This window comes from Eubalaena glacialis, chromosome 18 (genome assembly GCF_028564815.1).
Source record: "Eubalaena glacialis isolate mEubGla1 chromosome 18, mEubGla1.1.hap2.+ XY, whole genome shotgun sequence".
Taxonomy (NCBI): domain Eukaryota; kingdom Metazoa; phylum Chordata; class Mammalia; order Artiodactyla; family Balaenidae; genus Eubalaena; species Eubalaena glacialis.
Window position 1 is genome coordinate 59,047,044 of NC_083733.1, and position 27,313 is coordinate 59,074,356.

A 27,313-nucleotide genomic window follows, 5' to 3' on the forward strand; every position below is an offset into this window, starting at 1 on the left:
TGGTAGCTTTTCTATCACAACAGGGTTCGTGTGTGTGAGAGGAAGAAGGCCATTGCTGTCAAATATGTTTGGACTAAATTGTGAAATTCTTCTGGGTACAATTGGCAATATTCAACAAAATGTAAAATGCATGTAGTCCAGGATATATATTTAGGGTTTTGGGAGGCTTACTTGTAAGTAGACCCAATGAGGGCACAAAATAAATACAAGGACGGTTGTCACTGCCACACTTTCGGTGAGGCTGAGGAAAATCAGTGTGTGACATTGGCAGGATGAAAGGAGAAGGTCTGGGAAGTCTACAGATTTGACTGAAGTCCCTCAGAATCTGGGCTCACTTCCCTCCCATCCTCTCCACCTTCTCAGCACTGTCCCTTTTCTTTCTTTCTTTTTTGTTTTTTAAATATTTATTTATTTATTTGGTTGCATTGGGTCTTAGTTGTGGCAGGCGAGCTCCTTAGTTGTGGCTCACCGGCTCCTTAGTTGTGGCATGCGAACTCTTAGTTATGGCATGCATGTGGGATCTAGTTCCCGGACCAGGGATCGAACCCGGGTCCCCTGCATTGGGAGCGCGGAGTCTTAACCACTGTGCTACCAGGGAAGCCCCAGCTGTCCCTTTTCAAGTGGCCATTGATTGTAAGATCGAGGCTACATGTGTTTGGTGTCGTAGGAGGTGGTGACCTTCAAGGATGTGGCTGTGACCTTCACGGAGGAAGAGCTGGGGCTGCTGGACTCCACCCAGAGGAAGCTGTACCAGGAGGTGATGCTGGAGAACTTCTGGAACCTGGTCTCAATAGGTGAGGACAGGCACCCTCTCTAACCTAATGGCAGCTCCCCGGTTTGGTTTTGTGTCCTCAGGTGTTGAAGGCTTTGGGGGTCTTGAAATGGTCACCTGCATTTGGGGACCTCACTGTTGTACCAACAATTTTTTAACGAAATAAAATAAGGTAGAAAAATACCAGGATTTGTCGGGAAGAATGGAATACATTGCAGCAAAAACTCTTGCCAATTGCATGAGTGATGTAAGAACCGATGGGAGGAGATTTAATGAAAATAGACATTGGCAATAAATCGGTTTCTGTAATACTTATTACGCATATGTGTCTGGGTCTTGAAATACTGGTATTTCTTCAAATAGGTCATGTTTTTTGTTTTTTGTTTTTTTTTAAATACACTGGTTTTGATTCATTGATCAACATTTAATTCAGGAATCTAAATTTCCAGTAAATTGTACCTTTAGTGTGTTTCTTTTAAGTATGTGACTCTGCATGTTCACAGGGTGTCACCCCTTCAAACATGATATATTCCACTTAGAAAAGGGAAAAAGGCTTTGGGTGGTGAAGACAGCAACCCAGAGAGAAGGGACATCAGCTAAGAACCAGGCAGATAAGAGTCCTTGGAGATGCTCTTCTATGTGTTTTTACTTTTCTCCAATCCTTTGCTGTCATCTGGTCCAAACTGCCAGACCCCTTCTTTCACACACCTTTGTACTGGTTGCCCTGCTCCTACCCTTCCCCTCCTATAGTCTATTCTCCACGTCACAGCCAAAAGTGATGCTTAGGAAAGATTGCCATTCCTCTATTCCAAACCTTTTATGGCTTATTTTTCTTAAAGTTAAAACCTCTTCAAGTGGCTTCTGGAGTCCTCCAGGGTCCGCTCATGGGCCCCTGCTGCCTCTCCAATTCCTCTCCTCTGCTCTCCTCTCTCGCTCCATCCCTCCCACCCCTGCCGGCCTCCTCAGTGTTCTCAGACCTGCCGGGGACACTGTATCGCCTGTGGCTGCCCTAATAAATCACCACAAACTTCATGGCTTAACACAACACATGTTGATCATCTTACACTTCCAGAGGTCAGAGCTGTAACGTGGTTCTCACGGGGCTGAAATCAAGGTGTCAGCACCATTGCGTTTCTCCTTGGGGGCTCTAGGGGAGAACCTGCCTTTCCAGCTGCTAGTGGTCATCCAAATCTCTTAGCCTGTGGCTGCCTTCCTGCATCTTCACAGCCAGCGACATCGCTTCTCTCTGCCCCTTGCTGTGTATTTGCACGCCCCTCTCCCGCTCTCCTCCTGCGTCCCACTTCCGCTTTGAAGGGCCCTTTTGACTGCATTGAGACCCCACCCCATAGTAGAGGATCAGCTTCCCTTTTAAAGTCAGCTGATCAGCAGCCTCAATCCCGTCTGCAACCTTAATTCCCCTTTGCCACATAACCTAACATATCCTAGGTTCCAAAAATCAGGATGTGAGTTCCTTGGGGGACAGTTACTCTGCCCACTGCCGGTACTTCTGCCTCTGAGCCCTCAACTTGCTCTCTCTCTTCCTTTTACCTCAGATCCTCCTGCTCCCTCCCTTACTGCCTTCAGGTCTCCGCTCCGTTCTAACAGCACGCGAAAGGCCTCCTGTGACCACCCTCTCTAAAATCCCATCCTCCCTGTACTCTCCTCGTTCTGCCTTTTATTGGGTCTCACAGACTTTGGTTTACTTGCTTATCACTTCTCTCTCTGCACTGAAGTGTGATCCCCAGGAGTGAGTTTTGTCTGTCCTGTTTAGTGCTCTGTCCTCAGTGCCCAGAGCAGCCTGGTATGTGGCAGGCGTCTGTAAATATTTGTTGACTTAGTGAGCGTGTTGATGGATGGGACAGGAGACCCCCATGTCTCCGAGGGTCATGGAGATAACTATTATTCATGTGCAAACCAGAGTGAAGGAAGGAGGTTGCAGAGCATTTTGGTCTTTTGATGAATGTCTATCCGATTACTTTCATTTTTTTTCTTATTCGTTTTTTAATTTCATTTTTAATTTTATTTATTTATTTTATTTTTCCAATTACTTTGTTTCAATTACTTTCTTTTTTTTTTAATTGAAGTATAGTTGATTTACAATGTTGTGCTAATTTCTTTTTTTATAAATTTATTTATTTCATTTACTTGTTTTTGGCTGAGTTAGGTCTTCGTTGCTGCGCGCGGGCTTTCTCTAGTTGCGGCGAGCGGGAGCTACTCTTTGTTGCAGTGCGCGGGCTGTCCTTGCGGTGGCTTCTCTTGTTGAGGAGCACAGGCTCTAGGCTCATGAGCTTCAGTAGTTGTGGCACGCAGGCTCAGTAGTTGTGGTGCACGGGCTTAGTTGCTCTGCAGCATGTGGGATCTTCCCGGACCAGGACTTGAACCCCTGTCCCCTGCACTGGCAAGCGAATTCTTAACCACTGCGCCACCAGGGAAGTCCCCCACATTCTGTTTTCAAAGAGACAGTCCAAAAGATTCAGAAGGAACTAGTGATGGGCCCTCTTGCTTTCTTTTCACCCCAAGGGATTCTTGCCACCTTTGATTTTCTTTATTAGCAGCATGCTTAGTGTACCCTGGTCTCTGGGACAGCTTTTCAGCAAAACTGAGTTCTCTGTCCCTTTGATGTTTCAAATAACTTACTTGGAAAAGATGTTTTCTTTGTAGGACTTGGCTTAAGCTCTCATAAAAAAGTCAAACCGAGATTCATTTATTCATTCAACATGCATTTGTAGGGTACTCACTGTACTCCAGGCATGATTCTCGACAGTGATTATAAAGTAGGGAAGTGTAAAAATGTGTTCCATGTACAAAGTGTGAAATGCTTCCCGCTTTGAAGCTGCATTGCAGTGGGAAAGAGACATATTAAACAGCAAGTGGTTTAGTGAGTCATGTGGTGAAAAGTGCTGTGTAGAGCATAAACAGATTCAAGGAGGATGGACATTGCCAGAGGTAGACTGAGTGAGGGCAGGATTGGTTATTTTACATTAGGTGGTAAAGAGGCCTCGGTGGTGGGTTGACATTGAGCAGAGGCCTAAAAGACATGAGGAGTCACCCAGGTGTCTGTCTGAGAAGACTTCCTGGCAGAATTTAACTCCCGTTTTAGGATTGGCTTTCAGAGTTTATACCGTGACCTCACCTTTTCCCTTTCTCAGTCTCTGTCTCTGAATAAAAGATTACCTTCCACTTTTTTACTTTTTTTCCTAGAGGTTTGAATTAATATCAGGTTTAGGACAGTGTATGTTATCTGTTCAACTTGGTTTCCCTTTTGTCCTAATGGAGAAAACCTGCCAGTAGGAGCTGAAGTTCCATCCTCTGCTTTCACTGTGTTTTAGTCGGTGTGTGATTAGATATTTGCTCCCAAACCTGCAAGTCATTCTAACCATTCCAGTCACCTCAACGCTGAAGTAACTTTCCAGTAAAATGACCCAAGGCAGAGTTATAGAGAGGCTGTTTATCATATGTCTACTGAATCAAAGAGGAGGCAGCTTAAAGGGAGGGGAGTGAATTTCTCCTTTGAAACTTGTCAAAATTTCTTCACAAGTATTTTCTTTCTTCTTCTTCATCGTCTTCTTCTTCTTCTTCTTCTTCTTCCTCTTCTTCTTCTTCTTCTTCCTCTTCCTCTTCCTCTTCCTCCTCTTCTCCCTCCTCCTCCTCCTCCTTCTTCTTTTTTTTTTTTTTTGGATGGGGATTCCCTGGCGATCCAGGGGTTAGGACTCTGTGCTTTCACTGCTGAGGGCCTGGGTTCGATCCCTGGTTGGAGAACTGAGATCTCACAGCAAAAAAAAAAAAAGCCTGTTTTGTTTTTAGAGCAGTTTTAGGCTCACAGCAAAATTGAGAGGAAGGTACAGAGATATCTCATATATCCCTTGCCCTCCCCGCACTCACAGCCTTTAACATCATTGACATGTCCTACCAGATACAACTGATGAGCCTACATTGACACATCGTTATCATCCAGAGTCTATACTTTACATTAGGGTTCATTCTTGGTGTTGTACATTTTATGGATTTGGACAAATGTTTAACGCCATGTATCCACCATTATTAGTGTCATACAGAGTATTTCCACTGCCCTAAAAATCTTCTCTGCTTTGCTTATTCATCCCTCCTTCCCCCTAACCCTTGGCAGCCACTGACCTTTTTACTGTCTCCATACTTTTGCCTTTTCCAGAACATCATATAGTTGGAATCATACAGTATGTAGGCTTTTCAGATTGGCTTCTTTCTTTCTTCTTATTTAATAATATGCATTTACATTTCCTCCACATCTTTTCCTGGCTTGATAGCACATTTCATTTTAGCACTGAATAATATTCCACAGTGTGGAGGTACCACAATTTATTTATCCATTCACCTATCGAAGGACATCTTGGTTGCTTCCAAATATTGTTTACAGAAAAGTTATTGCTTTTCCTTAAAGTTCTAGTTGATTCAGATTTTATTATCTGTATAACTTTTTTGTCTACATCATTTATTAACTATATAATTTACTATCCAAGATTCTATGCCGCCTTTGAAATTCAATAGAAATGGCCATAGGTGAACAATTTGAATCTAATTATCAATTTTTTAAGTTAAGTTTTTGATGTCTAACTTGCGCCTCACATAGGAAATTTGCACCAATGGGTTTTGTTATGCTTAGTGGATAGGAGACAGCTGGGCCACCTCTTGGTTTCCTTTGGCACGCAAACCAGAGCACACGACACACAATGGAAGAGACGAACTGAACATTCTCTGGATTCATTCAAGTCTCATACTCTCTCCTAAATGTGAAATCTTGACAGCACTGAGCAGAGCCTTCAGTTGTCCACATCTCTGAATTTTGTCTTTGCAGAAGGAAAGATCCAAAGTGAGATGGAGACTGTTTCAGAAGCAGGACCACATGAAGAGCTTTTCTCCTGGCAGATCTGGCAACATATTGCAAGTGACTTAACCAGGTGTCAAGGCTCCATGATAAAAAGTTCTGAATTCCACCAACAAGGTGACTCATCCGGCCAGGTTGGGGCAGGATTCTCTGAAACTCACACAGGCCAGAAACCTTATCAGTGTAATGAATGTACAAAATCTTTCAGTGATGTCTCCAACTTTGATCTTCATCAACAAATACACCCAGGAGAGAAGTCTCATACATGTGGTGAGTGTGGAAAAAGCTTCTGTTACAGCTCAGCACTTCGCATTCATCAGAGAGTTCACTCGGGAGAGAAACGCTATAAGTGTGATGAGTGTGGCAAGGAGTTCAGTCAGAGCTCACAGCTGCAAGCACATCAGAAAGTCCACACCGTAGAGAAGCCATTCAGATGTGAGCAGTGCGGGAAAGGCTTCAGTCGTAGGTCAACACTTACTGTTCATTGTAAGTTACACATGGGAGAGAAACCTTATAATTGTGACCAATGTGGAAGGGCCTTCATTCATGCTTCACATCTTCAGGAACATCAGAGAATCCACACTGGGGAGAAACCGTTCAAATGTGATATATGCGGTAAGAACTTCCGCCGTAGATCAGCCCTTAACAGTCATTGTATGGTCCACACTGGAGAGAAGCCATACAAATGTGAGGAGTGTGGGAAGTGTTTCACTTGTAGCTCAAATCTTCATATCCATCAGAGGGTCCACACGGGAGAGAAACCTTATAAATGTGAGGAGTGCGGTAAGTGCTTCATTCAGCCTTCACAATTTCAGGCCCATCGGAGAATCCACACGGGAGAGAAACCGTATGTCTGTAAAGTGTGTGGTAAGGGCTTCATTTACAGTTCAAGTTTTCAAGCCCATCAGGGAGTCCACACAGGAGAGAAACCATACAGATGCAGTGAGTGTGGGAAGAACTTCAGGATGAAAATCCATTATCAAGTTCATCTGGTCATCCACACGGGAGAGAAACCTTATAAATGTGAGGTATGTGGGAAAGGCTTCCGTCAGAGTTCATATCTTAAAATCCATCAGAAGGCGCACAGCATAGAAAAACCTTACAAGTGTGAGGCGTGTGGGCAGGGCTTCAATCAGAGTTCACGACTTCAGATCCACCAGCTGATCCATACCGGTGAGAAACCATACAAATGTGAAGAGTGTGGGAAGGGATTCAGTCGTAGAGCAGATCTTAAAATTCACTGCAGAATCCACACCGGAGAGAAACCGTATAATTGTGAGGAGTGTGGGAAGGTTTTTAGTCAGGCGTCTCATCTTCTGACCCATCAGAGAGTCCACAGTGGAGAAAAACCATTCAAATGTGAAGAGTGTGGGAAGAGCTTCAGTCGGAGTTCACACCTTCAAGCCCATCAAAAAGTCCACACTGGAGAAAAGCCATACAAATGTGAGGAGTGTGGGAAGGGCTTCAAGTGGAGCCTGAACCTCGACATGCATCAGAGGGTCCACACAGGAGAGAAACCATATAAGTGTGGGGAGTGTGGGAAGCACTTCAGTCAGGCATCAAGTCTTCAGCTTCATCAGAGTGTCCACACTGGAGAGAAGCCGTACAGATGTGATGTGTGTGGTAAAGTCTTTAGTCGGTCTTCACAGCTTCAGTATCACAGGCGAGTTCACACAGGGGAGAAACCTTACCAGTGTGAGATGTGTGGTAAAAGCTTCAGTTGGCGCTCCAATCTTGTAAGTCATCACAAAATGCATACTGGGGATACATTTTATGAAAGCAGCGAGAGTGGTAAGAGCATCAAGGAACTGTCAGAGGAAAGAAGTTCTACAAAATGATGTTTTCAAAAACATGTGCAACGTGAATTCTTGCAAGCATCAGGTCTCATAGGAGAGAAAGTATTTTAGGTTAGTTGGTGTTGAAGCAGTAGCTAAACAGATCCTAATGTTCACCAGACCACACAGCAGGGACCCCTTCTGAGTGGTGCAGTAAGGGCTGCATTCAGAACTTTGACATTTATCAGATGTCACTTAGGAGATAGCACTTAGAAAGGAAAAGAGTTTGGTCTGGCCTTTAACAAAAGTGTAAGGATGAGCTAGTCAAAATTGATGTCCATGAGAATGTGCGCTCCATGAGGGCAGGGACTTGGCTGCTGAATCTACACAACGTTAACATTGAGTAGCGCTTTTAGGTGTGCTCAGTACTTGTGTTTTTAATAAACCAAAAGGGGGAAATGTATAATATATGAAAGTTGTATCCAGAGGAGGAAACCTGCAAAATAAAATTAATTCAGGACATGAACATTTGTTGAAATACTGAAAACCACTGCAGAAAACCAATCTGCAATATATTTTTTTAAAATTTATTTTTGGTTGCGTTGGGTCTTCATTGCTGCACACAGGCTTTCTCTAGTTGCGGTGAGCGGGGGTTACTCTTCATTGCGGTGCGTGGGCTTCTCATTGCGGTGGCTTCTCTTGTTGTGGAGCACGGGCTCTAGGCGTGCAGGCTTCAGTAGTTGTGGCACGCGGCTGAGTTGCTCCGCGGCATGTGGGATCTTTCCAGACCAGGGCTCAAACCCGTGTCCCCTGCATTGGCAGGCAGATTCTTAACCACTGCGCCACCAGGGAAGCCCACCAATCTTCAATATTAATATGCTATTAGCCTATTGCAACTGGCTCCTTGCCTCCCGCAGCCTCTGTTCTCAAGTTGGGTGGTTATTTGAGGCCCCGTCTAGTTTTCCAAGGACTGTGTTCAGTAGAAATTGAACTATCTTGTGATGTTTTTTTCTTTTCTGATGGTACAGACTGAAAAAACATTAACTTTGCAACAACAGTAACTGCCTAGTATACAATTGATTTTTTTGTCTGTCAATGTTAAGGCAGGGTTTACTGTAACACTTCAAAAGTGTCACAAAAATCGTTTGTCCCTAGAAAAAAATATTTTAGTTGACCTTGAACTTACTGATTTCTAATTCTCTGCATTTTCATCCAGACTTTGAAGTGTTTGCCTTCTAATTATTGTAGCATTTCTTCTATCAAAACTTCTCAGGTAAGGGCTATGCCATATTCTTCCCCCACATCCATGAGGCAAATACCCAGAAAACTTGTAGGGCTTTGATAAAATTATCTAATGTATTATTGAGACAAGACTGACATTTATGTGCTTTTCCCTATTGGTAGCAGTAAAGCACGGTTTCCGGAAAGGAGTGTATATCAGAATATATTAGATTGTACATCTCTTTGATCTAGAAATCATATAATTGGAAGTTATTGATTATGAGATTAAAATACCAGAAAGATGAGCACCACATCAATGATGTCACTGAATTTTTTAATGGAAATTAGTGTACAGCTGTAAGAATTTGAGTTTTGATATATTCCTATATTAATCTGAAGCCATTAAAATGATGACAGGGACTTCCCTGGTGGTGCAGTGGCTAAGAATTCGCCTGCCAATGCAGGGGACACAGGTTCGAGCCCTGATCCAGGAAGATCCCACATGCCGCGGAGCAACTAAGCCCGTGGGCCACAACTACTGAGGCTGTGTGCCACAACTACTGAAGCCTACGTGCTTAGAGCCTGTGCTCTGCAACAAGAGAAGCCACTGCAATGAGAATCCCGCGCACTGCAACGAAGAGTAGCCCACACTCACTGCAACTAGAGAAAGCCCACACGCAACAACGAAGACCCAACGCAGCCAAAAATAAATAAATAAATAAAATAAATTTATTAAAAAAAAGAAAATTATGACAGATATCATAATGGCAGGAGATACACAATATGGGCTTTGAGAGGTCACAGATTGTAGCCTTCATAGTATAATCAACCATAAATCTTTGTTAGTGTTTGTGTATGTGTGCGTGTGCACACATGTATGTGTACATGCATAAGATCATGTGTAAAGGGGTACTCTTCCAGAGTGGTTTTCCTAGGCAAGGAGCATTTTGTGGTATTTTTCCATTTTATAACTTCATGTTATATTTTTTTCATTGAATAGTGAATATTGCCAAAGCAGGAAATTATTATAATAGAATTTGAAAAAGTACTAAATAATTATCCCTTGCAGTTAAGACCTCATAATATGATTGTTCTATATTGTCATAAGGCATATAAGATCAAAATTACGGTATGAACTCTGGAAGCCAATTTCAAAAACAAAACAATTCTCAGATTATTTTGCGTACACAGAAAAATTGATGAGTTTCAACAATCGAAGCTTTATTATTTATGCTGTGCTTTAACTACAGATCCGTTATAGGGAGAGGGAAAATCCTGGAGCTAGAAACAGAAGTGGATATACCTATATTGTGGAGGTTTAAAAAAATAAAGTTTCTCTTGTTGAAAAGATGTGCATGAGGAGAGAACTCAGCGTAATAGCAGAGGACCCTCTGGATGTGGAACCCGTAAGGACAAAGCAGGTTTGGATGCCATTCCATACTCAGACCAATGGTGGTATTTTTAGTATAGTTGGTTAAAGGCTTTATTTAGCAAGTTACAGTTGACTCTTGAACAATATGGGTTTGAAATGGGCAGGTCCACTTATATGCAGGGGTTTTTTTAATAGTCATTACTACAGTACTACATGATCTGTGGTTGGTTGAACCCATGGTTGCAGAATTGCAGATACAGAGGAACCACGGATATGGAAGTCTGACCATAAGTTATTTATATAGATCCATCCGTCCATCCATCTATAGAGAGAGAGGGAGGGAGTGCACATGCTAGGTATTTACAGAAGTAGATATGGAAGTGTGAGGATATACAAACACACACGTGTATGTGGTGTATATAAGCATGTACATCCACGTTTCTATTTCAGGGCGGGAGCAAGGAAAGTACAGAATGATCCTGGAGAAAATTTGCTGTGCCAGAAAGTAGGAAAGAGTGGTGGGACATGTAAAAAATCCAGCTTGAAGAGACTCACACTGGGTAAATCTGAGCAATTTGACCATAAAATAAATAATTATCATACAGAATATGAATAAAGAGGAAGGGAGGGAAGGAAGGGCTCTCATAATAGAATGCCAAGCCATAAATATATAGAAGGAATGATGTAAAAATCATTATTTACAACCATCATAGTAATTATAGGTTCTGGCAAGAATAATCAATGAATTATAAAACTACTGGTTGAAAGTTTATGAGGAACAGGATGCTACAAAACCCAAAATATCTCTCCACAAAGTAGTATTAATCACAAAAGGAAATACAGTAGGTATAAATTTGGTGAACACTACCTTAGGCAAGAGATGAACATTATCAATAACAGAACAAACCAACATTTTAGATCTCTGGGATATGATGTACTGAGAAGGATGCAACGTTGCTTCAGTATTATTACTGACAGAAATAAACCAACTCTTATCACAAGGAAGCATCCAAGTTGAGAGTCTCCTATTTCACAGTTATGACCACAGGGAGCATAACTGACCAAAGGTCCCAGCTGCTGCTCTTAAATCTGTCACCACGTTTGCATGGAGGCCAGTCTTTCCCCTGATTGCTCCTAGTCAACACAGCAGGGATCCTAAGGCAGGCCATTTCTTGGAGACCAGGATTCCTCTGTCCAGTGACCTTTTTTCAAGGACTCCCTGACAGCCTTGAAGGATTTTACTTAGATTACAAGGCAGTCCAGGATGATTTACCAAATCTTTCTTCCAAATCTTCACTCAGGGACAGACTTGCACTATGAGCTGATAGTTCTGCCAGCCTTCCAGAGCTCCCTGCCATTTTCTCTCAGATGTTTTCCCTAATAAAATATTTGTTCATTAAAGTCTTTCTCAGCACTTTGCCATCTAGTTCTTGGAGGACCAGGACAAACCCCAAACCCTAGAAACATCCCTTTTTGGCTCTTTCTAGTAACCTTCCTTTCCATATGGTAGCCACTAATGTGTAATGGTGTAGATTCACTTAGCCTATTTTGTACTTTATATAAATGGAGTCATGTAATAGGTACTATTTTGTGTTGGCTTCATTTGCTCAGCATTATATCCATGACATTTATCCATATTGTTGGGAGTGGATAACTTTGATTCATTTTCACTGGTGGATATTATTGCAGTGTGTAAACATATCAAAATCTATTTATTAATCCCATTATTGGTAGGTATTGGGTACTTTCCCATTCTTGGCTATCACAGTTAGTGGTGATGTGAGCAATCTAGAACGTGCCTTGTGCACTTGTTTGAGGGATATTTCTATGGGTGGAACCAAAGGGTTATAGGGTATATGTTCAACTTTGGTAGATACAGTTGACCCTTGAAGAATGCATGGGCATTAGGGATGCATCTGAGTCTTTGATTCCATAGATGTTTTAAAAATATCTCTCACTTTTGGCCCATTAGTGGTGCGTTTGGATTTACAGTGTTTCTTAACTTTAAAATAGTCCAATTTTTCAATTTTTTCTTTCACAGTTTGTGATTTTTTTGGTCTTGTGTAAGAAATTCTTCCTACTCCAAGGCAAAAAAGGCTGTTCTCTTACGTTTCTTTCCTAAAGCATCATTGTTTACTTTTCAAATTTAAGTCTGCAGATCTTCTGGAATTTATATTTTTGTATCCTATGCAGTAATGATTAACATTTTTTCCATATGGATATCCAGCCGACTGAGAACCAATAGTTGACCCTTGGACAACATGGGTTTAAACTACACAAGTGCACTTATACGAGGATTTTTTTTCAATAGTAAATACTGCACTACTACACAATCCAAGGTTGGTTGAATCCTCAGATGCAGAATTGCCGATTATGGAGAAACCATGTACGTACAGAGGACTGACTATAAGTCATACTTGGATTTTCAACTTAGCAGAGGGTTGGCACCCCTAACCCCCTTGAACCCTAGTTCAAGGATCAACTGTATTAACAAGACTTCTTTTCCCTCTCTGCTGCAGTGTTTTCTTTTCTTTCTTTTTTCTTTTGGCCGTGCTGTGTGGCTTGCAGGATCTCAGTTCCCCGACCAGGGATTGAACCAGGGTCACCACAGTGAAAGCGCCGAATCCTAACCACTAGACCACCAGGGAACTCCTTGCAGTGTTTTCTTTTTACGTGTTGTTATAATGTCTGTTTCAACATGGATTTTGATGTCTATTATCTTGTCTATCCTTGATTAAACACCAGACTATCTTATATTGTAGATTTATAGTAAGATTTAATGTGACTAATATCTTTCTTTTCATTCTTCTTTCAGATTGTCCCAGCTCTTCTTTTAGCTCTTTGCTTTTCCACATAATATTTATAAACATCTCATCAATTTCCAAGGGAAAAAATACTGATATTTTTATTGGGGTTTGATTGAGCCTATAGGTCATTTTGGGGATTACTGATATCTTTGTAATATTGAATCTTCAAGCCATGAATATCATTATTTTTAAGAATTTATCTTGGAGAAAAATAAAAGTGGATCCCATGTAATAAAATGTACATAAATAGACTCCAAAATATTTAAAGGACCTACATGTGAAAGATAAGTCTAGAAAGTTAATTTTTAAAAGGTAGAAATATGTTTTTTCACCTGAGGAGTTTCAGAAGCACAGATATTAAGAAATTATTGTTTTATTATCTTTTATAATTAAAGATTTCTATTCCATGAAGAACACAATAGAAAAATTTTAGAAACACGTGCCCAATTAGGAAAGGATACTTGTAATTGGTAAAACTGAAAAGGTATTAATAATCAGAATATGTAATAGAAATGAGGAAGAAAAAGATAGCATCCACATTAGAAAATGGGGCAACAGGTTTAAGTAGACATTTATAGATGAAGCTACCAAGCATTTGAAAAAAAGATCAAACTTATTAGAAATCAGAGAAATTTAACTAAAACAAGATACTACTATACATTTAATACACTAGCAAAACAGGGTGATGAGTCATCCAAATGAAGGTAAGTGGTTGCACAAAAACCTGACGCGCAACTCTTGGTAATCCGGGCTGGTGTAGCCATTCAGGAGGTCAATCTGGCTATATTATTGAAGTATACACATTTGCTATGAAATAATTTCACTCTTGGGTATGTATTCCAAAGAAATTCTCAGATACATCTATAAACAGAAATGTAAGAAGATGTTTATTGTTATTGGCATGGCAGTTGGAAGAGTATAGGTAAAATGTGGGTGCAGAAAATGGAATTCTGTGAAACAAATTAGATGGATGGGTGAATCTTAAAAATACACTCCTGAATGAAGGAAATAAACATCAGAATGAATTTTATGACACAATATTATTTATATAAATTGAAAATATACACAAGCGCACATTTTGCACAAGAACACACCCAAAAGAAAACACATCAAACAAATTAGAATGGTAGCTGACGGGGTAGAGAAGGGAGTGGAGGGTGCCATAGGGAACAGGAGGTGAATAAATAAAACTTTTAATTATGTTACCGTATTTCATCATACTATATCCAAGATTTCAGTTTACTTGTAGTGGAAAGAAATCCTGTGTGCTATGTTGCGTTAAGTCAAGAATAGTTCTTGGAGGATATTTTCCTGAAAGAATTTGGAACAAATTTTTGGAAAAATCTTTGTTTATACCATGGATGATCTTTTTGGGTTTTTTTTTTTTTTTTTGGTTTTTTTTTTGGTTTTTGTTTTGTGTGTGTGTGTGAGATCTTTATTTTGTTTTGTATTTCATTAATCTCTTATTTTTTCCCATCTGCCTTCTTCAGTTTTATTATTCATTTATTAACTTCCTGAGATGTTTTCCGAATCAATTTTCAACTTCCTTTCTACTTTAATATATGCATTTAAGGCTCAACATTTCCCTCTATATATGTGTTAAAATCTCCAGATCCAATTATGAATTTGAATGTTTCTCTTCATGGTTCTGTCAATTTTCGCTATATAAAGTATGAGCTGAAGTTATTAGTTTCTGATAACTTGAAAGTTTTATGCCTGTGAAGTGTCCCTCCGTATGTCAAGTAATACTTTTTTTCCCCCTTACAGTTCACTTGGTCAAATATCAATGTCACAGATATTTTATAATTACAGAAATAACTTCAGACCTAGGATGTTGATGTCTGTCTCTAGAAAGGATTTTTCACTTGCTTCTGCACGGGTTGTAAGATGCTAACAAAACACGTTCACCTTTACACAATTTCAGGGAACGTGGTGTTTTGGCGTTTGGCTTCAGTCCCTGCCAAAGAAAGCCCAGTTTCCTTCTCCTCTTATTCCAATGGTGAAACTCTTTGGGGTTTACCAGGAAGCCTCTGTGGCTGGTAATGCCTTTATGTCGCTTAGCCTCTTGAAGACGTCCAAAGTTCTGAGCTTGTACGCCTTTCAATGAACAGAATCTACACTCTTCTGAGGCCGACACAGTAGAACGGCAAGACTGCCTGAGACCTCCTCAGGGAGTCCGGAAAGTGAAAACCAGGGAAGTTGGGCACTTCCGCATCAGGGGGGCGAGGCTTTTTCCGTTTTCCGCTCGAACCTTCGGGGGAAGTGTAGTGTAGGAGGGCGATACTGTAGCCGGCGCGCGCGCGCGCGCGCGCGCACACACACACACACACACACACACACACACGCCCGCCCTTGTGGGACATGTAGTCCAGAGCTCGTGCCGGTAGACGCACCCGCACCCACCCCTTGCATTCTGGGACATGTAGTCCAGAGCTCGTAAACTCGTGTAGTCCCATATACTGCAGCTACCGTAATGCCGCTCTGTAAACGTTTCCCCGCGGAATTCTGGGAAATGTGGTCCAGGAGCTCCGGGTTAGTCGCAGGCACTTCCGCCCCAGGAGGACAACGTAGCAGCCATCTTTTGCCTGATTATGGTGTTTGAGGTCCGCTCTTCACGACCCATTCAAGCTTCCCCGACATGCGCCTGGGGCCAACATTTCCAGACCTTTCATTTGGGGAGAAAGAGGAGGAGCGGCTAAAAGCGGAGGTTTGAGGGCCTAGAGTGGTGATGTACGTCCCCCGGGCGGAGTTTCTTTGCGTTTGGTAACGTACCCGGGATGGGGTGGGCTCAGGTCGTGCCTCCTGGGGTTTGAGGGTCTACCCGGTTTTCTTCACCCCTAACCTGACCCCGCCCCCCCACCTATGAGCTAGCCCTACCACTATATACGGCGTCACACTGGGTGAGTTGCTTAACTCCTCTGTGCCTCCGTTGCTGTTCGGTAAAAGGGGTAAAAAAGGAATGCCTTCTTAATATAGTGTTGTGAGAAAAAACGAGATAGCACAAGTAAAAGGTCTACAATTGTCTGATACATTGTTGTTATTAATACTACTCTAATGCGGGAGGCACCCATTTCGCAGCGGGATTCTGTGAGCCCAGGAAGCTGAATTGTCCTGGACTCCTGGCCTGTTTTGGAAGGAGAGGACTTCTAGCTGGTACGGGGGCGGGAGGGGGTGCGGTATGAATTATTGGGGATGGAAACGCCCTGGTATTTCATAGTCTCCTTTCCTTCCCCAGCCCTCACTTCTCAGAAAGCACTGCACGGAGGAAGAGACAACAGAGCCCCACGTGAGTAGGACTTGGCATTCTTCTACTTAAGATATTCATATAAATTGTAGAACGTATGGGACATGGGTAACGATTATAACTGAGCCTTGGTCACTAATTTCCATTCTAAAAACTTTATGCAAATGAACACATTTCCATCAGGCAGTGGCTCCGTGAATTGGTACTGCTGTTTTCTCTACTTTAATGATGAGGAGATGGGGGCAGGGAACACAACCCTGTTGGCCCATCCTCACCCAGATGGTAGGAGGCAGAGCTGGGGTTGGGACCCAGGCAGTTTGAGTCCAGCACCTGAGTTTGCTAATCCCTTTGGTATATTCTCCTTGAGCATAGGGTACTGGCTAGAATCATATCATGAAAGTAGGTTGGGACTTAATTGTAGGGACCTTGAGAGCAAGGTTTAGGCTATTGTATGAGGTTTTGTTTTTTTTTTTTTTTTATTTTTTATTTTTGGCTGTGTTGGGTCTTCATTTCTGTGCGAGGGCTTTCTCTAGTTGCGGCAAGCGGGGGCCTCTCACTATCGCGGCCTCTCTTGTTGCGGAGCACAGGCTCCAGACGCGCAGGCTCAGTAATTGTGGCTCATGGGCCTAGTTGCTCTGCAGCATGTGGGATCTTCCCAGACCAGGGCTCGTACCTGTGTCCCCTGCATTGGCAGGCAGATTCTCAACCACTGCGCCACCAGGGAAGCCCATATTGTATGAGTTTTTAAGATGGTTTTCTCAACTGGGTCATTTATTTTATTTCAGATAATGTGTATATCATAGAAGTAGCATAATCATTATGGAAAAATGCAGATATATACATAAAGAAAAATTTTAATTATCTGTAACTTTAGGATGTAAATATAACAGTTGTTAATGTTTTAGTGCCTTTTTGTCGAGCTGGATTCACCAAAGCCCTACTCAGTCCAATGATTTTATTCCCCCACTAATTATTGTCAACTGTCAGGGCCCCTTCAAAGTCCTGACTTGAGCAGAAGACAGCTAGCAAGTGTAGAGTCAAAATGGAGGTCGTTAGAAGTTGTGAAGATATATCTCTCCCAGGCTTTGGGGAGTGGAATCCTTGCCATCTTTTGTACTAGATCGAACCCGGGCCCGCTGCACTGGGAGTGTGGAGTCTTATCCACTGCACCACCAGGGAAGTCTCCCATTTATTTCTTAAATTTTCCTATATTTATAACGATATAATTACAATTCAGATTCCTGTCTTTTTAAATTTAAATTAGGTATGGACTGTCAAACTATTTTTTATTGTTGTTGCAGAATCCTGGCTTTTATTAGTTCTCTTTACCTCTGTGCATAATTGTCAAAACGGTACTTCCTGTTTAAAAAGAAACTTAATGTATTTTTATACCTTTTGTAAAAAGTTGTTCATGTCAATTTAAATATTATTGTTGCAGTAACAAAATCCTTAGGAAGACGAGCAGAGATTTCGGAAGTCTAAAGACTCTCACATAACAGGGCAACAACCTATGACCTCCACATGTCTGACAGTGTTCTGTTGGTAGAAATCACATCTCTAAGGATAATTTCTAACTAAAATATCATCTGCTTTACCACAGTTGCTAAGAAATAAGAAACCCTGATGATGGTGTTCTGAGAGCTTTCTACCTTACAATGATCTCACGAGGTGGATACCATTGTTCTCCCCCACTTGCAAATGACAGAACTGAGGCGAAGAGATGTTAATAATTTGCCCAGGATGACACTGCTAGTGAATGGCGTAGCCTGATCACAGCCCATGCATATTGACTCCAAAACCTACTCTTACTTACATGGTCTGTGTTTACATCATACCCAGAATAAGAATGACCACTATGGAAGCTGCAGGCACACTGTGAGGGGACCACTGTGTGTGGATGGGCAGGTCATTCCTCACACAGCCACTGAGAGGGGTCACGGGGGCATCTGGTATCCGTGTGGGGCTCTGCTCATCAAGCATGCTAGGCTGCAGCCACCCCGAGGACTGGGAGCCTTGGTAATTCACAATGAGCACCGCGTGGGTTAGTGACTTTTTTTTTTTTTAACCAGTTTCCATTGACTTCTTTCTTCTTTCCCTGTCTGTCTTCCTAGGACTCTGCACTTCCCCAGAAGGAGAGAGAAAATGAGCACATTCCAGGTGAGTAGAGCTTGCCTTTCTTGCTGTTAAAAACACCATTTTTGTACTCAGATTGGACACAGGTTTTCCTCTTTTTTTTTTTTTTTTTTTTGATTGGAGTATAGTTGATTTACAATATTGTGTTAATTTCAGGTGTACAGCAAACTGATTCAGTTTTACATATATATACATATATTTTCAGATTCTTTTCCCTTATAGGTTATTACAAAATATTGAGTATAGTTCCATATGGGTTTTTCTCTTTCAAGGAGAGTCTAAGCATATGAGGACCTGAGTGTGCCATGTGTGCTTTTTTTAAAATTCCTGTTACATTTAATTGGTTTCGGTTTTAATTTTTGTTTTATTTCATCATTTTTTTATTTCACAAGTAAAAGAAAAATTAAGGGAAATGAAGAATATCTTTCACTTTACTGCTTACCTGCTTACAAATGAGCTGCTTTTATACTTCTGTAATCTTTTCATTATATGTATTCATAGCTGTGTAGTTGTATTTGTAACATAGATACAATTTTAAATTGTTTTTTTTCACTTAATACTAGCTAACGTTCACTTTTAATTGCTTTATCATGTTCCCACAAACTTATGCACCTATTTTTTAAACTATTCTTTATTCATAGACATTTAGTTTAAAGACTTTTACTGTTTTAGGAACACTACAGTGACAGTGTTCCTGATTTAACCTTTTTCTCAAAATATCTGTTCTGAAGAATATTGCCCCTTTTTGCCCTTAACATACTAGGTTTAGGTATTCAGAGTTGAAGAGGTATGTTTTATATGTGGTGCCTTGGATGTTTTTTGGTATAATATCCAAATACGGCACAGCAGAGCAGGATCAAACTGCTGCTTCACGCAGAAAACATAATGTATTGTTAGAAGTTTTCTCACGACCAGAGTTAGATTCAGTCTTCCCCATGCTTGAGTCAGACCCTTTGTGTATTTTATTTACTGGTTTGTTTCTTTTTCCATCTTATATATTTTTCTAATCAAGTAATACATAACCTTAGTTTAAAAAGTCTAGTGGTACTTAAAGCACTTGTCACTGCATAGACATCTCAGAACAATTGTATAAAGAGGTGCTTGGTTTCATCTTTGTTTTAAATGTAAAGAATAGGGGTTGTGAAAAAATGAGGAACCAACTCAGACTCACCCAGAAAACCAAGGGTCTGGAGTCAGAGTATTGCATTCGAGCGAAAGACAGAAACGGGGAAAGAGAGAGTTTTCATTCAGAGACCTGGCATGGCCTTTTGGTGAATTTCCACATATAACACTCCTCCTCAGCTGGTTCCCACCTCAATGAGAAAGCAGGTGCCATCAAATACTGCCGGGACTAAATTGGTAACTGTTTCTGGGGCTCTTGGCAATAATAATTAAAAAGTGAAAGCTTTTTAGTTCAGGATCCAGCGGTTAGAATTCTAAGGAGTTTACTTATGAGTTGTCTGAGAGCCCCAGGTAAATACACAAAGCTTTCTCTTTCATAGCCGCACGTCCGGTGAGGCTGAGGAAAGTCAGTGTGTGGCATTGGCAGGATGGAAGGAGGGGGCGCTGGGAAGTCTGCACACCGCACAGGAGCCGGAGCAACTTCCCATCCTCCTCCTGTCCTCAGGGCTGCCCCTCTTCCACTGGCCACTGGGTATAAGATTGAGTTGGTGTTGTTTGTCGTAGGAGGCGGTGACCTTCAAGGACGTGGCCGTGGCCTTCACCGAGGAGGAGCTGGGGCTGCTGGACTCAGCCCAGAGGAAGCTGTACCAGGATGTGATGGTAGAAAACTTCCGGAACCTGGTCTCAGTGGGTGAGGACAGCCTTTCTCTGCGAGTGTCTTTGTGACCTTGGTGTTTCAAGGCTTTGGGCCCCTTGAGATGGTTCCCTGAGTTTAGGGACCAGACTTTTGCAATTCCTGTGGGACACGAGAGGATGTCTCTGGTCTTTCTAAACAGTGTGTTTCAGGTCCTTTTCATTTGTTTTGTAAAAGAACTGTAAATCAATGGTATCTTGCTGTACCTTGTGTATTCTTTTTCAGATTTTCCTCCCTGCCATTAGTGGATTATAAAGCCAATTTATTGAGCCCTACGTGCGATTTTTTAATGAAATAAAATAGTATAGAAAATATCAGAGTTTCTTAGGAAGAGTACAACACATTGCAGCAAAAACTCTGGCCGACGGCATGAGTGGTGTGAGAGCCAGTGGGAACAGATTTCATGAAAATAGACATTGGTTAGAAATAGGTCATTCAAGCTTCGTTTTAGTAATGTGTACTTCTACACGTGTATCTAGGTTGTGAAATAAATGCTGTTTCTTCATTGGGTCGTGATACAAAGTTTGAAAAATACGGCTTTCAATATCTTGAATATGCAGTTGGAACTCAAATTTCTAGTAAACTTTAGCTCTAGCCCGTTCATGTTAACTTGTGACTTTGCATGTTCTCCTCTTCAAACGAGATACAAAACATATAGAAAGAGCAGAGAGGCTTTGGTTGATGAATTCAGCAACCCAGATAGAAATTTAGGTAAGAACCAAGCAATCCTGAGTTCTTGTGGTTAGCTCTCCATCTGTTTTGCTTCTCACCAGCCCTGTGCTGTCCATCACCTGGTCCCAGTTGGAAATCTCTTTCCCGGATTATTGCATAGTCTTTGTACTGGTCACCTGTTCCCATCTTTCTCCTCCCACAGTTTGTTCTTTAAGTGGCAAAGTGATCTTTTGTAACTTTAAGTCAGGTTATGTTCTTGTTTCAAAATTCTCTTGTGGCTTCTTTTACTTAGAATAAAAACCACTTAAAGTGGCTTCTAGAGTCTTCTGTGGGCTGCTGTTCGTTCCCCGCCACCTCCCTGAATACATCTCCTCTCCTCCCTCTTACCCTATCTTTTCCAGACCTGCAAAGGATGCTTCTGCCACAGAGCCTTTTCCTTGTTCTTCTCTCTGCTTGGAATACTCTTTCACCTGTAATCTTTTAGGCCTCTTTACTTCTTTCAGTCATTCACCTTTAAGATGATGAGAGGGCTGCCCTCTGACCACCCTATGGAAAATACAGTCCTCTTTCTTACTCTCTCTGCCCTGCCTTGTTTTGTCTCTAAGCATTTCACTCTTGTACATTTTTGTTCACCTGTTTCTCACCTCTCTTTCTTCCACTGGAGGGTAATCCAGGAGTGGAGGAGGAATTTGGTCTGTTATGTTTATTGCTCACTAGCCTCAGTGCTTAGCATAGTCTTGGTACATGACAGGGACTCTTAAATATTTCTTGAATAAACGAATAAGTTAATGGATAGAGAAATTAGCCTTCCATGAAAATAGCTAGTAGGCAGTGAACAAATCCAAGTGAATAAGGGATATTGCCAAATGTTTTTTTGTCTTCAAATGAATTCCTAGCCTAATTCTAACTTCTCAGGTGCCCATGATGTGTATGTGTGTGTTTGCCTTTCTGTACAAGTTGGCCCTCATCAACTTGCACAAAAAACATGTATAGAACCTGTAATTATAACCAAACTGAGTAAAATGCTTTCCCTGTGACTTCCCTTGAGCGCTTAGTAGCAGAGCATATTCATGTCTACTTCTTAGGTAGCTCTCCTATAGAAGGAAAAAAAATTCTATTTCCTTATCCCTTATACCAGGGGAGAACAGGTCTCAGAAAACAGCCAGCTGGTGAGTTAGCCTTTCCCTTAAAAGATTTGCCCCGCTGCGTCCCATTTGCTTCCTCCAAAGCCCACCTCACTAATAAGAAATCGATCTTTGTTAGCTCTACAAACGTTTTGTGTGTTTGGGGGGGGGATTCGTATGTATCCTGTAGAAGGCATTTTAGATAATGTCACCTTGAGTGCTTTGATGATTCTTTAATAGTTTCTAGTCTGTTTCTTCTCAATACTTATCACAAGCTATGGAATTTATTCCCAGCTCACTCATAAACCCCATTCTTCACTTTGGAACTCATTCTTGTTAAAGACCAATGTATCTGTGTCCAAAATTTTTCCAGGCTGTTTTTAAAGAGACAGCATTCTTCCCTAGCCTCTAAATTTTGACTCCTACTTGGCAGGGGGAGCGGGGGGACGTATTAGGCAGCACAGATGCCTCAGAAGGATCCAGTGCATAGGTCTTCATGCTTTTTTTTACCCCCACTGATTCTTAGAACCTTTTTTTTAATTAATTAATTTATTTTTGGCTGCATTGGGTCTTCGTTGTTGCACACGGCCTTTTCTCTAGTTGTGGCGAGTGGGAGCAGCTCTTCATTGCAGTGCGCAGGCTTCTCATTGCGGTGGCTTCTCTTGTTTCGGAGCACGGGCTCTAGGCGCGCGGGCTTCAGTAGTTGTGGCACGCGGGCTCAGTAGTTGTGGCTCACGGGCTTAGTTGCTCTGCGACATGTGGGATCTTTCCGGACCAAGGCTCGAACCCATGTCCCCTGCACTGGTAGGCAGATTATTAACCACTGCACCACCAGGGAAGTCCCGATTCTTAGCACCTTTGATATTCTCCTCAGCACTAACCCCCTTGGTGTACTGCTGCCTCTGGTGCAGCCTTTCAACTTTTCAGCAAAACTGTACTTTCCAATCCTTTTCCTATATCTGATACCTGACTTGTGAAAGCTCTTTTGCTTCTCTGACTTGGTTCAAACTTAACCTGGGATTCAGAATTGTAGAGAATCCTGGAAATCAAACTGGGGTTCACCTGTACATGCATTTCTTGAGTCCTGACTAACTGCCAGGCACTGTTAAAGCTGTGAGCACAGCAAAATGCTTGTCTTTATTGATACTGTATTGTGGTAGGAATGACATGTAATTTTTGAAAGATGATTTAAATAGTATGTCAGATGGTAGTCATTTTGTTTTAAATGGGTTTCTTTAATGCTAAGTACGTGGGAGTTTAATGGACCATCTCTTGGTTTCTGTCAGTATATAAACCAGAGAACTTCATTTGAGGTGCGAAAGATAAGCTGAACCATCCTGAGGTTTATTAAAGTCTCATACTGTGTCTTAAGTGTAAAATCTTGAATCTTTGAACAAAGCTTTCACGTGTCCACATCTCTGAATTCTCTGTCCTTATAGAAGAAAACAATCAAAGTGAGTTGAGGGCCGTTCAAGACAGAGGATCACGTGAAGACCTTTCCTGCCGGCAAATCTGGCAACAAATTGCAAATGACTTAACCAGATGCCAAGACTCCACGATAAATAGTTGTCAGTTCCACAAACAAGGTGATTCCCCCTGCCAGGGTGGGGCAGGACTCTCTATTCAAATTTCTGAAGATGAGAACCATATATTAAATGATAAAGCGGGTGATCCCAGTAGTACTGGAAATCCAAGGTTTGCAACCTTGAGAGCCCAGGATTCCTGGAGGAAAACTTCATTGACTGAGTTGCAGAATTATCAGAATAGACACCAGCAAATTTCCATGAAAAATAAACTGTGTCAGGGTAAAGAGGATGTTGACACCATCAGTTGGATTTCACATCACCTTGATGCTCATGGAGTACACAAGGGTCAAAAATCTTACAGCTACAGTGATTATAGAAAAGATAGCACGAGGGTTTCAACACTGGATCAGAAAACTATGATTCACACAGGACAAAAACCTTACCAGTGTAACGAATATAAAAAAACCTTCACCGATCTCTCCACCTTTGATCTTCACCAGCAATTACACTCAAAAGAGAAGTCTCACGTGTGCAGTGAGTGTGGAAAAGGCTTCCGTTACAGCTCAGTTCTTCATATTCATCAGAGCGTTCACGTGGGAGGAAAATGCAGTGAGTGTGATGAGTGTGGCAAGGAGTTCAGTCAGAGCTCACAGCTGCAGACTCCTCAGAAAGTCCACACTGTAGAGAAACCGTTCAAATGTGGGGAATGTGGGAAAGGCTTCAGTCGTAGGTCAGCACTTACTGTTCATTGTAAAGTCCACACGGGAGAGAAACCTTATAATTGTGAGGAGTGCGGGAGGGCCTTCAGTCAGGCCTCTCACCTTCAGGACCATCAGAGAGTCCACACTGGGGAGAAACCATTCAAATGTGACATGTGTGATAAGAGCTTCAGTCGGAATTCACACCTTCAGTCCCATCAGAGAGTCCATACGGGAGAGAAACCATACAAATGTGAGGAGTGTGGGAAGGGCTTCATTTGTAGCTCAAATCTATACATTCATCAGAGGGTCCACACAGGAGAAAAACCCTACAAATGTGAGCAATGTGGGAAAGGCTTTAGTCGGCCTTCAAGTCTTCAGGCCCATCAGGGAGTCCACACTGGAGAGAAATCATACATATGTAATGTGTGTGGTAAAGGCTTTACTCTGAGTTCAAACCTTCAGGCACATCAAAGAGTCCATACAGGAGAGAAACCATACAAATGTGATGAGTGTGGGAAGAGCTTCAGGAGGAACTCCCATTATCAAGTTCATCTGGTTGTCCACACAGGGGAGAAGCCCTATAAATGTGAGGTATGTGGGAAGGGCTTCAGTCAGAGTTCATATCTTCAAATCCATCAGAAGGCCCACAGCATAGAGAAACCTTACAAGTGTGAGGAGTGTGGGCAAGGCTTCAATCAGAGTTCACGACTTCAGATTCACCAGCTGATCCATACCGGTGAGAAACCATACAAATGTGAAGAGTGTGGGAAGGGATTCAGTCGAAGAGCAGATCTTAAAATTCACTGCAGAATCCACACCGGAGAGAAACCGTATAATTGTGAGGAGTGTGGGAAAGTCTTCAGGCAGGCCTCAAATCTTCTGGCCCATCAGAGAGTCCACAGTGGAGAAAAACCATTCAAATGTGAAGAGTGTGGGAAGAGCTTTGGTCGGAGTTCACACCTTCAAGCCCATCAAAAAGTCCACACTGGAGAAAAGCCATACAAATGTGAGGAGTGTGGGAAGGGCTTCAAGTGGAGCCTGAACCTCGACATGCATCAGAGGGTCCACACAGGAGAGAAACCATATAAGTGTGGGGAGTGTGGGAAGCACTTCAGTCAGGCCTCAAGTCTTCAGCTTCATCAGAGTGTCCACACTGGAGAGAAGCCGTACAGATGTGACAGATGCAGTAAGGTCTTCAGTCGGTCTTCACAGTTACAGTCTCATCAGAGAGTGCACACAGGGGAGAAGCCTTACAAGTGTGAGACCTGTGGTAAGAGCTTCAGTTGGCGCTCCAATCTAACAATTCATCACAGAATCCATGCTACTGATAAATCCTATAAAAGTGATAGGAGTGGTAAGACTATCAGAGAGCCCACACAGGAAAAAAGTTCCATAAAATGATTAAAAAACAAAACAAAACAAAACTCAGGTGTCATGTGAATTCTTCCAATCATCAAGTTCAAAAAAATAAAAAATCACTTGTTTCATTAAAGTCAGTGTTTCAGCCATAGCTCAGCATGTCCCAGTAGTCAGGAGGCCACACAGCAGAGAACCCTGGTAAATAGTGTAGTAAGGGCTTCGGTTTGAACTTTGACCTCTATTAAATATTACTCAGGGGAGAAGCCTTAGTATGAGTTTTAGCAGGCCTTGTACAAAAGTATGATGGACATGCCAAAATTTATGCCCATTACAACGTAAGCTCCACGAATGCAGAGACCTTTGTTCTGAATCTACAGTCTGAACATTGCCAACTACTTCGTAGGTGCTCGATATTTGTTAAATTAATGAATGAGGAGAAACTTTTTGAAAATTATGTTGCAATCCCCTCCAAAATTTCATAAAAATTTGTATTCAGAGCAGTTAACCTAAGTGTGGCCTTAAAAGTAATTCAGGGAGACAAAGAGTTGAAGTGTTAGAAAACCACTCAGTACTGCAATTTGTAATATTAATGTGGCATCGTCCTGTTAGGATTAGCTCCTCTTGTCCCCCCAGCCTCGCTTCAAGTTGGACTTTGTCTAATATTCTGTCAATTTTATACAGTACAAATTCAGTTATCTTTTGTGACAGTATAGACTTACTGAAAACGGATTGTTCATCTTGCAGTACAGAAAACATACTGTTGACCCTCTTTTCAAGAATGTCAAGGCAGAGGTTTAAGTGTCAGAAAGAGTTACTAATGACAGTGACAGAGGACAAACATTTCTTAGTAAATGAACTGATCGTTGGTTTCTTATTCATCACATTTCCATCTAGGTTTTGATGTGATTGTCTTCCAAGGGTTTTAGCATTACTTTCATCAAGACTTCTTAAGTAGAGAAAAGAGGCTGTTTGAAGTAGACTACTTTTGTCAAGTTCTCTATCTCCTTACTCCTTCTCTCTGGCTTGAGATAAAAGGAAAAAAATTATTTGTTGAAATTTGGTAATTTCATCAAACATATTTATTCAATGACTGACTTGCACACTTTTTCCTAGCAGTAGATTGAAAAATTGCTTTTCAAAGTGAAGTTGGTGAGTACATATCAAAATATAGAACGTGCGTCCCTTTGATGTAGAAATCATAGAATAGGACCTTATAATTAGGAAATTCAAATAGAAAAGGTGAGTAGTACGTCAATGCTACTAAATTTTGTAAAAGTGAAATATTCAGTAGGAATTTCTTTATATTTTGAGATACTTATGTAATAACAGATCTGTTAAAATGATAGCTTAGACTTATGACAGAAGCATGTAACAGTTTAATGTATTTTAGGTACATCACATACCTTAATCAAACATGTATGTGTGTGTGTGAATGCATTCTATCATCTGTAAAGGGATATTCACCCTTATTTACATAAGTGGCAAGATTTTCAGGGATTTTTTCCACATTTAACTTCCATATTTTAAATTTTTCATTGAGCATCAATTTTCCAGTAAAATACTGTTATTTTTATAGTAACATAGGTAGTAAAATAATGTAAAATGTAATATTAAAAATTACTAAGAACATATTAATCCCTCACAGTAAGAAATCCTATCATCATGAGGTGTATATATATATATATATGGCCAAAATTAAGGAATAGTCCTCTGGAAATCAGTTATAAAAAGAAAAAATTTATATGGTTATTCAAAGATACAGAATATTAGTCATTGTAACTATATATTTATAATTAATGCATTTGAAGTTTAGGATAAATCCATGTAGCCCAGAATATTCTGTTTTAATTCCAACAGTAGAAATTTACACTTTCTAGTTCTCCTCATCAGACTTCCTTACTGGGTGAATGGATGGATAGCCCGGGGTACC

General features: G+C 41.3%; 2 protein-coding genes across 4 annotated transcripts in view; both read left to right on the plus strand.

The window, feature by feature from the left end:
- LOC133077702 (uncharacterized) overlaps window positions 1-7,902 on the plus strand; it is a 42,361-nt gene extending 34,459 nt beyond the window's left edge. Inside the window, exons 12-13 of the mRNA XM_061172475.1 lie at window positions 668-794; window positions 5,604-7,902. Of these exons, the coding sequence (XP_061028458.1) occupies window positions 668-794; window positions 5,604-7,471 (1,995 nt within the window). The 3' untranslated portion in view covers window positions 7,472-7,902. The remainder of the gene's footprint in view (window positions 1-667; window positions 795-5,603) is intronic.
- LOC133078607 (zinc finger protein 226-like) lies at window positions 722-25,433 on the plus strand. Of its 3 annotated transcripts, none has more exons than XM_061173704.1 (5): window positions 722-794; window positions 16,044-16,094; window positions 18,164-18,209; window positions 19,872-19,998; window positions 23,237-25,433. In XM_061173704.1, exons 3-5 carry the CDS (start codon window positions 18,195-18,197, stop codon window positions 25,423-25,425), a joined length of 2,331 nt encoding a protein of 776 aa, XP_061029687.1. In that variant the 5' UTR covers window positions 722-794; window positions 16,044-16,094; window positions 18,164-18,194; the 3' UTR covers window positions 25,426-25,433. The 3 variants fall into 3 exon arrangements, with proteins under 3 accessions (XP_061029687.1, XP_061029685.1, XP_061029686.1); XM_061173702.1 differs by lacking the exon at window positions 722-794 and adding an exon at window positions 15,371-15,571; XM_061173703.1 differs by lacking the exon at window positions 722-794 and adding an exon at window positions 15,371-15,571 and having other exon boundaries at window positions 19,875-19,998.
- The last annotated feature ends 1,880 nt before the right edge of the window (window positions 25,434-27,313 follow it).